This window comes from Manis pentadactyla, chromosome 5 (assembly GCF_030020395.1).
Source record: "Manis pentadactyla isolate mManPen7 chromosome 5, mManPen7.hap1, whole genome shotgun sequence".
NCBI lineage: Eukaryota > Metazoa > Chordata > Mammalia > Pholidota > Manidae > Manis > Manis pentadactyla.
Genome location: NC_080023.1, coordinates 21,081,663 through 21,099,447, shown reverse-complemented (window position 1 = coordinate 21,099,447; position 17,785 = coordinate 21,081,663). Strand labels below are relative to the sequence as shown.

Sequence of the window (17,785 nt, the reverse complement as noted above, 5' to 3'; positions counted from 1 at the left end):
TTTAACAGTGACAAACTGGAACCTTATCTGGACTTGGATGTAGTTTTTTGAGTAGCTCTGCCCTGTTATCCTCACTGGGCCTCACACCACAGTACGAAGTGATACAGTAACTTTTCAACTACCAGTAAAATCCTTTCTTGTAATACTTGGCACCTAAGAGGTCATCAGAAATAAAGCATGAATTCAATTGTACTAAAATCCATCTTCAGAAATCCAGAGAAGGAAAAGCAACACTGCCCAGGTTGGCGGTGATCCAGTGACTCCATGTCCATTCACACTGCCTTCAGATCAAGCCTGGTCTTAGCCAATGTAAAAGGGATAATTCCAGGCAAAGTTACATTGACAAAAGTTTGTGTTCTTTATCCCCTCTGTCTTTGAGGCCAGCTATTGATGACCAAACACTCAAATACACCAAACAGAAATGGAAGGCTACAAGAATAAGGGCAAGAAAGAGAGTAAGAAAACTGAATTACAGACTAGGAGTTCTGAACTTGACTTCATTGATTCCTAACTAAAGTGAACCTGGGCATGTTTAAAGTTTCTTATCTTTATTTCCTTACTCACAGAATGGATTTTATAACATGTCTCCTTTGGGATTAACTTTTTATAACATATGCAAGGCATCTGCAGAACAATGTCTGGCTTATTATTGGGACTGAATAAAGGGAAACTTCTTCAAATTCATTTTGAGATACAAGGCTGGTTTTCAGACTCATCTCAAGTAATGTGGGTGTTGGCTTGCTGTGTTCTGCTTAGAAAAGATGGATGATCTGCTGCATCTGCTATGTACATCCAGTCAATTTCATTACTGAAAAAACAAAACAAAACTGAATTTCCAGTATCAACTTCACGAAAGAAGAGGAAGAGACACTATCTTGATTTAGTTTCTGTGTCTCAAACTATAGATATCTTCTTCCCATATTCACCTCTGAATTAGATGATTTTTATTAATAAAGTAAAATAATCAGAAATTTGATAAACTTGAAAGACAATCAAAAAGAATACTTGGCTGTATGAGTCCTAAATATTGTTTTCACTTGTTCATCCTCTTTGAGGATAAAATTATTAAAGAGCTTCATCTTCTATTCAGCTCAGATTTAAAGACTTTAAGAAAGAGAATTCTTACTTTCCTTCTACATGCAAATTAATTTAGTTATATACCCAAATTTTCCTTCTCTTATCCACACACTAATGTTTCCTTTATCTCACAAACTCTAAGATTCTACTAATTCCTTCCAACCCAACACTGAAACCTGAGTTTTCATTCCTTTTCCTACTTCAGTTTGGTACACCTTACTAGCTAATTCAAATCATGTTTCATCTTCCCCTAGAAACAGCCTTTGTCCATGAAATGCTTAACTCAAAAATGTGGTCTGAAAGATAAAGACTAGAGAAACTATAAGCAATAAAATTCCAGGAATCAAGTGAAAAAAATAAACAACAGAAGTCCATAATCATATACCAAAAATGCTGAAATTTCTAAGATTGTGTGACAAATACTAAAGATCACTTTGCTGTAATTTCACTGTGGTTAATCTGATTTACAGGTTACTTCTGTCCTGTCCACACTGATGTAGGATGAGAGTACTCACTCAGTTTTGCTGTTTTTTCTGAATCTGAATAAGCACAGAGTCAAGGTAGAGAAGGCTAGGAGCTCTTTTCTTTATAGTCATTCCATAGTTCAATTCAGGGGACTGTTTAGCCTTTTCCTTTTTAAAACAGTACTTCTGGGTTCACATTTGTTTATAAAAATACATTTTCCACCAAAAGGAAAGCTACTTTTTGAAAGAGCTAAAATATCACACTTGGGGAGTAAGATGCAGCCCAAACTAAAAATTATGGATTATTTTATTTTGTGAAATTAGTAATTTAGCCAGATGACCTTTACTATATACACCACAATTCATCTTGTTTCTCCCCTTCAATAAAGGCAAATCCCATTTTTCGTTTTGTACTTGCAAATTAATTCAGAACAGAAACCATCCTCTTTCTTGCACAAATACATCATTTGAAATTCATGATAGCTACAAACACTACCAGAAAAACAATAATCTTACCTTTTTTCATTTCCATATGATTTCTGTGCAACTTTTGCATGCAGGATAAGTACTGTTTGATCCCCTCGCTCTTTTAAATAATTTCTCATAGCTTCCCTAAAATAAATTATAGATATTATATTATTATGTGGTGAGACCTAGAGTATCACTAAGCTGTGTAATGAGAAAAACAATTCATCTTTTTTAAAAAAACAAATACAAAAATGAAAATAAAGCAAAACAAACTCATGAACTGAATTTAAAGAATATTATACAATGAGGCAATAAATATAGCTCATCTTCAACTTTGTCCTTCCAAAGAAGAAACTGTCCTCATTCTTGGAATTAATGATGTAGCTCAGTAAAACCACAATTACAACTTCTAAAACAACCAAAATTACTATGCACATTGCCAAATTGTTCTTAAACTATCAAATTAATGGTATGCAGTACTTTTGTATTTCATAACCTAATTTACCACCACCACCAGGTCCCTGTCACCCAGGTATTAGGATGAATGTTTTCTACTGAACATAATGCCAAACAAATAACCGTATCATACAAATTTATTATTACACGTTGTTAAAATATCAACCTTACATGAGGACTAAGAAAGGGCTATCATTCATATACAAATAATTACCCTTTAGGGTGTTACCAAATACATAACAAAATTTAATAAAGACTTATTTCAAATTAGTAAAAAAACTAAATTAGACTTTGGGAAAAAAAATAATGTTAATTCTTTCAAGTACAAACTACTCCAACTACCTATTTTTATGCAAATGCTCTATAAAAAGTTCAATGTCTTAAATATATTCATCCAATTATTTTGCTAAGCAATACTAGAAAGAACACAGGTCTATCTATACAGATCACACTTTCATAATTCTGAATCTGCAAAATCCCAATTCTAGAGGTGTTTTATGCATTATAAAATGAAAGCAAAGGTGCTTCAAAGAATCATCACAAAGCACTTTTAATAAATGCTATTTTACATTATAAACATAAGACAAATGTGCAAGAGGATAGCCATATAATAGTAGTAAGTTATTAAATGTGGGGAATTCTAGACTTGTAGCACTTAAAAAGTAAGTAGTCTGGTACATATCATTTAACCTCATTCAGCATTGATTTCCATATCTGATTATAACATCATAATGCTGACCTAACACAGAGTGGCTGTGGGGATTAAATGAAATAATCCAGATGACAGCCTTACTGACTGAAAGAAAAACCTAGCTACAAGGCAAGGAAGGGAACACTGGGATCCAACAAATTTTCTAAAAAAGATGTAAACAGACATTAATTTAACCTAAATCAATAAAAAACAATGGATGGATCTCATTACAAAATAAAGGGGATGAATCATAAACAGGCATAGTAAACAGCAACTGCAGCTATAATCCAGAGTAGACAAGGAGAATACATTGTTTTAAGTTTCTTATTAGGCACTGGTAAAATGCTTCTCAAAACTGCATGCTATGGCTAGAAAGGAGATTAAAAAAAAAAAATAGGGGCTTACTCAAAGTCAATGGAATCCCAAAATTAATACACAAATACTTACAAAATAAATATAACCAATGGTGAAGTAGAAAACATATGGAGGTTAACTCTTAACTGGCATCTTAGGGTGTCATTAATTACTCTGGAGCAACCTCCAAAACAATACAAGAAAGAGCTTCAAGATACTGTGTTTTTTTCATTCTGACCAGGGCAGTAAATGGAGCTTCAAATAAAAGTGCTACTCCAAGTGATAGAGGAAAGGTTTTCTGAGTAAACAACATAAAACAGTTCCAACAATTATAGGAAACCTTACAGGAATGAACCTAATGAAGAAAATCCACTGATACTAAAGAATTTAAGGAAAAGCATAAAAGCACAAGTTAGCAGATACCCATTTGGAGTATTGTAGAGGGCAAGAAAGTTAGGACCACAGGGCTCTGAAGGTTGCTTATAATACAAGTCTTCAAGACTCCAGTTCTAAGGTTTTGATTATTAACAACAGGGTAAATACAATGAGGTACAATGTGTTATTGTAATACAATGTATTGTAGTGCAACAGGGTTTTAAGTTGAGTAGCACCCATGTTTTGTAAGGCATGTGTTACATCCTGCTGCAGTCATAACTTCAGAGCTCAGACGTATTCTTACATAAAGTGTGGGCACACTCACTTTGATCTGTTCAGCATTCCTTGAGACTGACACCTAATCGCACTGCAACTAATATTTTCATTGATGACACCAGGATCTAAATGACAAAATAAGAAGCCTCTACAATAAAAGAACAACTGCTTCTCTCCATTAGTAAAAGGTCTGATTATTTTTTTTGGTTTTTGAGTCCTCAGTTATACCCATGAGCCACATTAAGGACTACATTTCAAGAGAGAAGGATGGCCTTGAGAGTTAATACTTATTTCCTACTCCATCCATCCATCCATCTCTGAAAGAATATAAAATTAAAAAAAAAAAAAAAAAAGAATCCACAGTAACACCAAATAGTACATAGTGTTAATAACTATCTATATATGTATCTGAAAGAATATAAAATTAAAAAAATAATAAATCCACAGTAACATTAAAAAGTACACAGTGTTAAGCATCCTTAATCAAAAATTTAAACTCTGTGTAGCTGGAATTATACTTTGAACAATATTCAAAAGATCATCCTCTAAATAAGCTACTTTTTCAATATTGCTTAATTTGGAAGATGGGGTAAGAATATGAGCGTAGGTTTAGAAGATTTTTTTTTAAGTACAAGAAATCCTCTCTGAATTAAACTCCCCACCCCTTATATACCCCAATGAAAACTATAAAATTCCTTTAAAAATATTTTTGATCAAATAAAGGACACTAAGGTTTGCTCCTAACGGGGAAAACTCTTTAAAGGAGAAATAGGAAAATAAGATCAACACAGCCAGATGGGACCTAACTTTGCTATATTATCAACAGGGAAAGCTTCCTTATTTTTAACTTTGGGCTTAAAATTAAATTTTTATCATAGTATTGGTAATTGATTTTACACCCCAATTTTGTTTTATACAAACTGTTTTAGCATTCAAGCTCTCTTAGCAATGTTTTGTAGTTTTCAGTGTACAGTTTTTGCACATCTTGGGTCAGATTTTTCCCTAAGAATTACATATTTTTTAAGCTTCTGCAAATGGTATTTTTAAATTTCAATTTCCTCCTGTCCAATATTAGTATAAAAAGTACAATTCATTTTTGTATATTTTGTATGGCAATTATGTATCCTACTATCTTGCTAAATCTCACTTATCAGTTCTGGTAGCTTTAAAAAAAATTCCATAGGGTTTTCTACATAGATAATCATGATGTCTGCAAACAGTTTTCTTTTTTTCAATTGAAGTATCATTGATATACAATCTTATATTGGTTTCAAGTACACAACACAGTGGTTCAACAGTCACTCATATTATTAAATCCTTATCCCCTCTAGTGCCATTACTGTCAACACAGAAAGATGTTACAGAATCACTGACTATATTCTCCATGCTGTACTACTATTCCCGTAACCAACTTATATTATGATTGAGAATTGTTGTGCCTCTTTATCCCCTCACCCTCCCCACCCACTCACCTCAACCCCTCCCCCATGGTAACCACTAGTCCATTCTCAGTGTCTATGAGTGGACTATTGTTTTGTTCATTCTGTTTTGCTTTGGCACGCAGTTTTACTTCTTTCTTTCCAAACTGGATGCCTTTCATTTCTTCTTCTGGCCTTACTCTACTAGTTTCTGGTCTGACTGTAGTTACTGTACTGTACTAAGAACCCCAAGAACAATATTAAATGGAAGTGGTGAGAGTGGACACTCCTGCATTGTTCCTGATCTTGAGGGAAAATTTAAGTCTTTCATAACTAAGTATAATGTTAAAAGTAGTTTTTTTAGGTACCCTTTTGAGGAAATTCTTTTCTATTGCAAGTTTGATGAGAATTCTGATCAAGAATGAACTTTCTATTTTCTTTCTTCTGTTAATATATTGAATTATGTTGACTGATTTCCATTTTTGAGATAAATCTCATTAAGTGATGATGTATTATCCCTTTAATATATTGTTGGATTCATTTTGAATGTCTGTTAAGACTTTTTGCATCTATGTTCATAAGGGGTGTTGATAGTTTTATTTTCTTGTAACATCTTTGTCTGCTTTTGGTAACAGCAATGCTGCCGTCACAATGAACTAGAAAGCATTGTCCTGCTCTCCAATTTTCTGGAAGAGTGTGTATAGAACTGACATGATTTATTTCTTAAGCTTCTGATAGAATTCAACAGTGAAATCACCTGAGCCTGTAGTTTTCCTCATGGTAAAATTTATAATTACAAATTCAGTTTCTTCAGATATTGGCCTATTCAGCTTATACATGTTTCTTCTTGAGTATGCACTTGTATGTTTGCTAGTTTCAAGGAATTTGTGAATTGCTTCAAAAGTTGTTGAATTTATTGGCAGAAAATTATTTATAGTATTTGCTTGTTATCCAAATATCTGCAGATTCTATAGTGATGTCACCTTTCTCATTCTTGGTAACTTGTACAGAATCAGATTTCTATTTGGTATGACTGTTCTTCTGCCTGAAAGATTTAACATTTCTTGTAGCTCAGGCCTGTTTTTGGTTCTTTTTCAGTTTCCATGTCTAAGAAGGTCTTAATTTGCTTCTGCTGGGTACAGAATTCTAGGTTAAATATTTTCCCCCACCTGAGTACTTTGAAGCACTTGCTCTATTGTCTTCTCCCTGAAAAGTTTTCAGATGAAAAACCTATCATCCTTATCTATCTTTGCTCCACTGTACATAAATTATCTGTTTTCTCTGTTGTTTTTAACATTTTCTTTTTATCACTGACCTTAACCAATTTCATCATGTGCTTCAGTATTTACACTTGGGCTTCACTTAGTTTCTTTGAACCATGGTTTTATAGTTTTCTCCAAATTTAGTCAACTTTCAGCTGTTATTTCTTCATCTATTTTTAGTTATACCCTCCCCTTCAGTGACTCCAATTACATGTATATTAGTCCGCTTGAACATAAACTATAGTTCACTATGATCTTTCACCAAATCTGACCTACTGCCTCTTTTAGAAATAAAGCTGTACTCCAATATACAGACATATCCACTGGTTTACACATTACCTATGACTGTTTTTGTGTTACAACAGTGTACTTATAACAGAGGCTGTATGAGCCTAGAAGACTAAAACTATTTACCATCTGACCCTTCAAAGAAAATGTTTTTTACAAACTCCTGATCATAGTATCTTGAACATACAGAAGACAAATATAATTTTTTAATGTCTTTACCTAATTCTCTCATTTGTATCATTTCTATATTGGTTTTAATTGACTAATTTTTTTCAATATGTATCATATTTTCCTGCTTCTTCATATGACTGGTGTATTTTGATCAGACATGAAGACACAATGAATTCTACCTTTCTTCGTGCTGGATATTTTTCTAGTACTGTAAACATTCTTGAGCTTTGTTCTGGTACCCAGCTAAGTTGTCTGGAACGAAGTTTGATCTTTTTAATCTTGCTCCTAAATTCTGTTGCTCCTAAATTCTGTTGAAACCAGAGCAGCATTTAATCTATACCTAATTTTGCACCACTACTGAAGCAAGATCCTTCTGAGTACTCTATAGTTAATGCACTATGAATTACGAGACTTTTCCACTCTGGCTACTGGGAACAGGCATTATTTGTAGTGCTGAGTACTGAATTCTTCCCTCTAACTCTTCAGGGTGGTTTTGTTCCCCCAAACTTGAGTAGTGCTCATCAATATTCAGCTGAAGACTAGAGGGAGCCTTCTGCAGATGGATGGAATTCTGCGTAGCTCTTTCTTCTCCAGTCCTCTGCCCTGGAAACTCTAGTCTCCTTAAATTCCCAGCTCTAACTCCTCAAAAAGGGCTTACTAGGTTTCATCTGGATTCCCCCTGCCTATACCATGCCCTGAAACTCCCCAGGTACTAAGCTGGGGCAATCGTAGGGCTCACCTCATTTGTCTCCTGTCTCTCAAGGATCACTGTCCTTTCTTGCCTGCCATCCAGTATCTGGAAAATCATTTTATATACTTTGTCCAGGTTTTTAGTTGTTTCAGGCAGGAGAGTAATTCCAGTCCCTGCTATTCCATGCTGGTCAGAAATGGAAGTCTTAAAAGCTACTAAAATTTTCTGGGAAACTGCTTAAAGCATAAATTGAAAATCATGATAAAGTAGATGGGTCAAACTGTATTATTGTACATATTTAAGGAAAGGAAAGGAAAGGAAAATTTCCTTTGATATTTATTATCATCATATTGATTGCTATTTTTACAGAGGTATCTATTCAAGTAATATATTTGTCAAAACATATTTTATCCTTAGGAGTCACTCTAACCTATTGCTGCTGCTGGTGAAGTAAAAATGTTTATCTATTAAATTTTAAATTTCAAAATGCCTATACATATGAATTAAGCAATTCCATTTAGAATTTCTTCAAGATATATAAAAACAAGAAACTGAAAATATATTTACTTGGACCTGTGAGACAAGTTATATTTTCCCAACCTAGATCTGGAATATTTACATAATGCCTTTAAAAAATTTTTTTGTAATTACTGAAGCGATTTCAGATTTACATAAAAGTTGCAAAAATAGTACGAAGGATTCCAAACCCCTTTCCCCCAGACTTCCCAAGCATTAACATTTTACCACATTTATATATTATGTTTTTAAACCATTTAAAAGCACATTGTGAACATAAAGCCCCTCTACCCAAAATATATCAGTGTATATTTTCTAAAAATAAAGACATTCTTTTATACAATCACAATGTAATTATCAATGATACAATACTTTTATCTACAGATTTTATTCAAATGTTGCCAATTGTCCCACTAATGTCCTTTGGTGTGGGAGGACCACCTGGGCAAGGTAACAACATAATATTGAGAGACTACTACTCTCAGGCCAAATCAGGACAGCCACCAGTTTCTCTAAACAAAGTTGAGCCAGAACACAGACACGTCACTCATTTACACACTGTCTATGGCTGATCATATGGGGATATAAGAACAAACTTGAGAAGTCACAACAGACTCACTGTGGCCCCAAAAGACTAACAAGTTTATTACTTGGCCCATTACAGAAAATGTTTGCCTCTTTTGGCTTTGGAACGAAAGAAATTTTTTTCCTGGTCCAGGATTTAGTTGAATTTAGTTGTCATGTCTTTTTAGTCTCCTTTAATCTGGCATTCCTAGTCTTTGTTTCTCATGATCTTAAAAATTCTGAAGAATGAATGCAATTTTTTTAATAGAATGCCCCTCACTTATGTCTATCTAATGTTTTCTCATGCTTAGATCTAGTTTTTGCAAGAACACCACAATGGTAATATTGTGTCCTTTTCAGGAAACACATGATGTTTATTTGTCCATTACTGGTATTGTTAATTTACAATCACCTAATTAAGGTGGTGTCTTCCAGGTTTCCTCACTGTGCATGTTACTATTTTTTGCTTATAATTAATACATACTCTGTGAGTATATGCTTAGAGATTATGTAAACATTTCATTTCTCATCAGACTTTAAACCAATCATTTAAGCATTCACTGATGATTTCTGCCTGAAACAATTATCACTGTAGTGGTTACCAAAGTGTGATTTCCAAATTCCATCATTCCTTCTACTTTTTTAACGTATGATTCTTCTGTAAGGAAAAGCTATCTCCTCTCCTCAGTTTAGCCTTCTAAACTGTCATTTCATTTTATGGGTTTTAATCTATTACTATCATTATTTATTTTGATGATCAAAGAATCTGTGATTTGGGAAAAGCGAGCCTCTTAAAACTGGCTCTTTTTGTGTATCCTTCTGGCATGACCCTATCATTCTTTGAGTGCGACAACCTTTTAAATAATTGCAATAATGTGCAAATACCCCAATGGCCATCAATGAGAAATATCAAATAAAGACAAGTGTGAAGACAATGGAAAACTATAGAGACATTAAAGAGAACAGGTAGAAGATGTACAGTGGAAAAGGGGTTAAAAGGTACAGAACAATGGTAGAGAATTACGCCAGATTTTAAAAAGGAAAACAGGCATATGTTTATAGATACAATTTTCTTGAAAGATAATAACAATGCAGGGTGAGCATTAACTCTTGGACTGTTAATTGTGGAACTGGGTAAAGCGATCTTTACACTATATCCCTTATTATATTAACTGTATAATACTCAAGATTAATCATTGTAAGGTTATATTTCCCCTTTGAACAATATCCTCTTGTCCTGGTTTTTTTCTCCGGGTGGGGGTTGGGGTGGGACAGCAGTTGAAATAAGTTCATGATCTAGATACCCATATTTGAATAGCTTCTTAACAGCACTTAATTATTTCTAAAATGACAGGCTCTAACACTTCTATGAAATGTTTGGGTAAAAGGCTGACTAATATAATGCTTACCTAGTGAGTCGTTTTGGTGGAGGTCGCTCACCAAATTTTCTGGAAAAAATAAGAAAAAAAATTAAATAGGCTGCATGACACACCACAGTAAACTTTTTAGGCACCATGAAATCTCCTTTATGAGTTATTACTTCAACCCTACTGAAGACCAGTGTAAAAAGAAATCCTCTGGTAAACATCTATGTCCAGAAATAACAAAATACAAACTTTAACATGGTTCCAAAACAAACAACACACCTAAGTAAGCCTGCCTTACCACTCTATGCAGATTAACACACTGATTTGATAAGTGGCAGGAACCTTCTTGAGACACCTTACAAAAAGCAACAGACCAAAGACCACTAATCTCACACAGTCTGTAGTACTTGGAAGAATCCTCTGTACAGAGGTGGTGCAGAGCTCACAAGTGTTTATCATGTGCCAGACACTATGCTATACATTTTTTATATAATACACTCTTTAATCATTATAAAATAATTCTGTACGGTACATACTGGCCCATTTTAAAGATGCAGAAAACCACTTGCCCAAAGTCACAAATTAAGCAGCAGGCAGAGTTGAGATTTAAAACTTTGTTGACTACTTAACTAACTTATAATATATGGCCCTTCAAAAAAAATTTGGTTAAGTGGACTAGTACAGAATCATTTATAGAAATGTTTTGGAGAAGTCAAAAAGAAGAGCATGAGCAAGGACAAGAAGAGAGTGTCAGGCTGGAATCAGAGTATAGCATGGAGCTTATGAGAAAGGCTCTAGAGTAAGACTGGCTGACTTTGAACCTAAGACTTGGTATTTACTGCTGTGCAACCCTCAAATTACTTGATCTAGAGCTCTGTTTCCTCATCTTTAAAAAAGGCACAGTAATTGTACTTACCTCAAGGAATTGTTGGGAAGGGATTAAATGTGTTAATTAATATACAGAAAACAGAACAGTGTTCAAGAAATGTTCAAGAAATGGTGGTAGTTATTACCATTTTTTATTTATAAATGGTTAAACCAAAATAACTAAATAAAGGAATTAAGTGTGATATTAATAAAGGTAAGTATAAGAAATTAAGCCCTCTGAAATAGGAAATGAGGTCTTCTGAAAGAGATGGTGGAGTCACACCATTTGAAGAGGAAAAGACCAATAGGATTTTCTTTTTATAGAAAAACTGAAATTATAAACAGGTTAACTGACTTATATTCATAATCACAGTTATAGGTTGTGGACCCTAACTGACTTAAGATTTTTCTACTGTATTCGTGATATCCCACAAAATTATTAACTTTGATGATAAAAGCCTTAGGATACAAGGTAGTTGATTTTGTTGAGTAATTTAATACTATATGACATTGCTTATGAATTTGTAATTTATAAGCAAGGGGCATTCTGTCATTGAGTACCTTGGTATTTTTATTAATCCTGAGATACTGAAACATGGCTTTAACTGAAATAGCACAAAAATGAGGAAATAATCCAAGTTTTTGTCAGAAGAATTATTAATTCTCTTTGACTTTACCCTACAGGATATTCAATTTTGAAAATCAAGAAACAAAGCACAATTTTTGAGTAGTAACAACAGGAAGGCAGATGAAGACTGTACATTTTAAAACACAACTATTGGCTAATCTGTGAATTCCACTTATGGAATAAAGACAGAATTCTACTCCTACATCTTTTTACACAGGAAATATTTTTTAAACTTTTGAAAATGATTAAATATACCATTATGGCAAATGATTTAAATACCAGCTGACTAGTTTAGAGACAGAATATTTTACAAAAACCATGAAGTTTAAGCACTATAAAGAGAATCAAAGTGAGGTGTGACTATAATCTACCTAAGGGATTAAAATGGTGAAAATTTTAAAGAGACAGTTAACAAACAGATAAAACTTTTCAATGAGGATCATTTCACACCCTTCATACTAGCTCGTTAAGACTCAAATCATCAAGCATCCTTTGAGATCTAACACAGGATCTAACACAGGTTTATTACATAACTAGTAAGAGATCTGCTGCATTCAAAATCCAAATGTAAATTGTTTCTTAGTGCTCTGAAATGCTCTCAAAGTTAGATTAACAGCTAACTGTTGATTAAAATATCTGTATACATTCCTTTTTAGAAATGACTCATTAGATGAAGCCAGCATTACATAGCATGCATTTGCAACATTACTCCTGCCCCCACAGAAAGTGTGAGCAAGAGAACTCAATAGTTTGCCTGCTGAGCTTGAAGAGCATTTCAAAATGAGGCATCATTCTATCTGGATGCCATCCTAAGGCTAGGAATCTTATAGATGTTAGGAAGATTAAATAGCCTCTTCAGTATTAATAAAGCATCCTTAATAATTGTGTGCCATCACTTTAATGTGTAAGAAATCACATTTCTATTTATTTCATTACAACTAATGGTTCCTGTATTTACTGGAATGAGGGAAGAATAAGAAAATGAGTTTTCTGAGAAAATTTATGAAAGCACATTTAGTAGGTTTACAATGCATAATTCTGAAAGGTCACCATCAAACTAAATTCTAATTATTTAATAAAATGCATAGGTCTACATACTAAAAACGTATACCAAGTTATTCCAAGGTACTTTATATCCTGCACTTAACAAGATCCATTTTCCACTAATCTGATATACAACTAATACAAAATTTTAAGAATTCTCTATTGCAAAAAGAAGGTCCATTTTAAAACATGAGTAAGTCAAGAAAATTCATGACGTGTTTTTATTATGCAACCAAAAAAACACTTTTTAGCAAAAATGACAAGTCACTATCAGTTACTCAGAGGCTGATTATAATTTAAGGATTAAGCTGTCCCTCCCTCTTGCAATAGGGAATCACAGAGAGATAGGCAGATAAAAATTTTGTATCTTTATTTGCAATCTATTTTAAAAATAAGGTACCTATTGACATGATCTGTAATGACATCTGAACCAGAAATAAGTTAGATCAAACAAGTTTAGACCACTCTTAAGATACTTTCCATAATAGGTGTATAGTGTATTGAACAACACAATAAAGTTAAATGCTAAGTACCCAAGGGACACTTTTAATTTTATGAAATACTGAGTTAATTCCTCATTGTAACAAAGAATTACTGCTATCCAATTCACCTTTTAGTATTATAAGTTGTTAATATTTCATTTGCATGAGGTTTCTTAAATTTTATGCACACTATATAAAATGTAGTTTTGATTAAATGTAATAACCAGTCCTGTTATATATTTAAAGGAAAAAGTTATAATTCTGGCTTTTTTTTTTTAAGTAACAAGCAAAAGTTAGCTTATACAAAGTTGATTATATCCTAACCCAGGGGTCCTTTTTCCATCTTGTTCTATTCTGTATACTCTTCCCTCAGACTGGGATTGGCAAACAAAACACAATATTCTATGTGCCATCATTACCTAGTAATGCTCATATAATACACTATGGCTCAACCAAATTTAGATTATCCAAAATACCTATGTCATAAGTATAATTTTAAGCCAGCAAATTCACTTTACTTTAATTTTACTAGTTTGCTCTTCCTAAGATAATAATGACCTTTTATTCAAAATAGGAAAAGTTGGGGAAAACGTCAATTACTATAGCTAAATCTATTTTCATATATCTGGAAGTGTGAGGGTTTGTAAAAGTTGCCGCCAATCATTAAACATAATACTTCCTAGTGACAAACAGTATTGAGGTTCCCACATAGACTCCAAACCATTAGAATTTTTAAATAAGTAAAAAACCTGCATATACTTATATTACACACTTCTTTTTTATTCACACTGGGGATTCAATATTGTTTTTTTCATAACAGATACATTTCCTTCTACATCAATCTGTTAAGTATATGACCACCAATGTATTGAGGACAAATATGATAGAGGTTATCAAAACTTCACCATCTTAACACCTTTTCTAGCTAACAGATGCTACATATGAGAAAAAAAAATCAAAAAAGAGGGGAAAAGACAAAAAGTTTTTTTGAACACAGAATGATTTAGTAACTGCTCCACTAAACAAACCAAAAAATTTGATGCTATATAGAATATTGACTAGTAACAATATTGGAACTTCAATTTTAAAAACAGAGCTGGCTGAAAAAGGATCTCAAGTCATATAGGAAATTCTACCCTTGGTCTGTGGAACTGAAAGTAATGTCCTCTATTTTACTGTACCTCACACATTTACTGCTTAATGCAGAAATGAGATTAAAATAAATTAAGAAACACTGGTATAGTATTTGCAGGAAAGAAGTAGGAAAGAAAGCATGAACAACCCAAACTCATAATTAAGCCACACTAACCAAATCTGCTGTAAACAGTATGTACATTTTATATAGTTCAAAACCACTGGGATTTCTGAATCATGATTTAAAGTAGTGAAATAAAGCAGCACTTGATTGGGGAAAAATTAGGAAACATGATTTATACCCTCAAAGATCCATAACCAGTCATTTTACCAGGAGAAGGAAACAAATCAGTGATATACATTATTATTCTACTTGGATAACATGTAATAAATAAAAAACAAAGCAAATGGTACTAGGAAGTTGCTAAGCAATTTGCTTACAAAAAAACACAAGAGGCTAATTAGAAAAGGCTACACATAAAGTTCTGTCCCTTCCCTCCAGATCCATTCATTCACCTATTCAGGACCAAGTATGGGTATACATCAGTGAACTAAAAAGACACAACTCCATGCCCTTATGGTACTTACATACCATCAGTACAAGTGGACAATGACATATGTTCAAAGATGTTCATTTATAAAATTTATAAAAGGAAAAATTTTAGAAACTTAAATACTGTACCTATTGAATATGATTGAAGAGATTAATATTTGACTGAGAATATACCTTTAAGTAAATATGCAATTTATCTATACTTTTAAAAAGCTTATTCATTCTCTATCCACGGCAGAAAACAGCCTATTAAGTCACACAACTTTGAGCGAGATGGGTTATCCTTTGTCTTACTTTAACTTCTGGTTTTGAACCTGCTGTAATCTAAGAACCACATTTAATAGAAGCACTGCTCAAAACATGTCTAGGTGTAACTAGAAGTCTTTGGCTACTATAACAAAGATGATCAAGGCATGATGTATTCTCCTAGACTATCTCATTTATTAAACATTGTTCTATTAGAACAAATACCCTATGGGGTAGACTACAAAGACATGCCATGCTCGTGGCTGGTCCCAGCAGTGAGGAAACATGCTCCCTTTATTACATACACTAGCTAGAACATTTTAAAGCACTGTTTCCTTATTTTTTAAAGTTCCTTTATTCTATCCTTTCTTTTTCAATTAAAAACAAAATCAACAAACTTAACTTTGTAACAGACTGCCAGCAGTTTGTGTAAGAAGCAGTAAGTGGAAAGATACAAACAAGGTGTGACTGAGACCATCATCTCCACCTATTATCAGCATCTCAGTATCTCCAGTATTATCAGTATCTCCAATATTATCACCAGGTTAGGTTGAGTGCCTTTCCAAAAATCCATACAGGGAGGGAATTTCCCAGGTTAAATCTGCAACAGTCTTACAAATGGTACATCTGAGCTGCAGGAACACTGGCATCCATTAACACTGCATATGAAGAATTTATAAGAAATATAAGTATGCATCTTAAAATCTATGACCTCAACAAGTGAAGGTGATCAGATGCTGGGCAAACTACTCCAATATCATGTATCAAGAGACTGAATGGAACAAACTGACATCAAACAGCCTCCTAAATGAAGCATTAAAAAGGGTACAATAGCACTTCTGTGGTATTACTGCCCAAAAATGCAGAACCTGTATCTAAACATGAAGAAACATGACAAACCTAAATTGTGGACTAATCAACAAAATAACCCAGCTATGCTTTTAAAAGCATCAAGGTTACAAAAGACAAAAAACTAAGGAACTGGCCCACATTAAAAGAAACTTTACTAAACACACATGAAAACTGAATGCAGCATACTCTCCAGAATTGACTTATGCTATAAAAGACATTATGTAGACAACTGACAAAACCTAAGTAAAACCACATTAGAGAACAGAATTATATCAATTTTAATATCCTAGCTTTGAAAACTGTACAGGAGTTATGTGAGTTTATGTCCTTATTTTTAAATACTGTAGTTCTTAGGGAGAAAAAGACATGATGTCTACCTCTTACCTTCAAACTCTTAATAGAAAATAAATGTGTGTGTGAGAGAGAGAGAGAGACAGAGAGGGAGAGAAAGAGAGAGACTATACATAGAGGGATAAAGCAAATGTGATAAAATGTTAATGCGAGGTATCTGGGTGAACTAATTTGTAATGTTCTATTTTTCTGAAAACTGAAATTATATCAGAATAAAAAAGGCTATACTCAGAGAAGCACTAATCTCCTGATCAAGTTGCTGGCCTAACCCTGCTTGCCACAGAACTTGTTGGTGACAAAGTTTTCAAAACACATTCACTGGAGGTGATAAAAGACTCTTTGGTCAGCTTCCTGACATAGCTTTTATGTTCTTATGATAATTATGTAAGAATCACTTGCTGTAGATTTAGTTTGATAATACTCAGTGTTGATGTACAAGTGGAGACACAGAAACTCTCTCATGCACTGTTAGGAGTTTAAATTTGTACAGTCTTTTTGGAAGATTTTTTGGCAATGTCTATTATAATTCAAGATGTGAACTCCTTTGAATTCCTAACCATTTCAATTCTGGAAATTTATTATATAGGCAGACAATTTGCGACTGTGCAAAAAGTATGTAAAGATATTCAATAAAGCATAATTTGTATTAATGAATTTTTCTAAATCCATATGGGTAATTATGAATAGATTGCTGGTTACATGCTCCCAGTCATGTGTACATACACATATAAAAAGCTTATCAGGCTAGTAGCATTAATTTTGAATGAGGAACAAGATCTATGCTTTCATCACCTCTCCCCAAGTGCATATACAAAACAACATATACACCCTATATAAAATTTTTAGTGATAATGGTGAAGGGCAGCAAAAATTCCATTTTGCTCTAGGATCCATTATTCTTTAGTAATTACTTTTGGCTTAGGTAAATAGCAAAATAAAATTGCATTCCCTAAACATTAACTGAAGGTCATTCTCATGCCAAGTCTAGAATACAGGGGTTTTAAACAGAGAAAGGCATATATGTTATGGCTTTAACCAAAATAATCTGTGTAGGGGACCAGTTTAGAAAAATTATGCAGGATTTAAATAAATTCATGCCCTCATAGAAAAGGTGTATATTTCCTTTCACAAAGGGAACTACAAGGCAACTTAAAGAATTTTTAAATAGGTTCCAATCTTAACCATTTGTT

General features: G+C 33.3%; 1 protein-coding gene across 6 annotated transcripts in view; it reads right to left on the bottom strand.

The window, feature by feature from the left end:
• Positions 1 to 17,785, bottom strand: part of RBPJ (recombination signal binding protein for immunoglobulin kappa J region) — a 211,543-nt gene that overhangs the window by 36,809 nt on the left and 156,949 nt on the right. For all 6 annotated transcript variants that reach the window (XM_036900549.2, XM_057502137.1, XM_036900546.2 and 3 more), the window contains 2 exons: positions 10,481 to 10,519; positions 2,058 to 2,153 (listed from right to left, as the gene is read on the bottom strand). In XM_036900549.2, the coding sequence (XP_036756444.1) occupies positions 2,058 to 2,153; positions 10,481 to 10,519 (135 nt within the window). The remainder of the gene's footprint in view (positions 1 to 2,057; positions 2,154 to 10,480; positions 10,520 to 17,785) is intronic.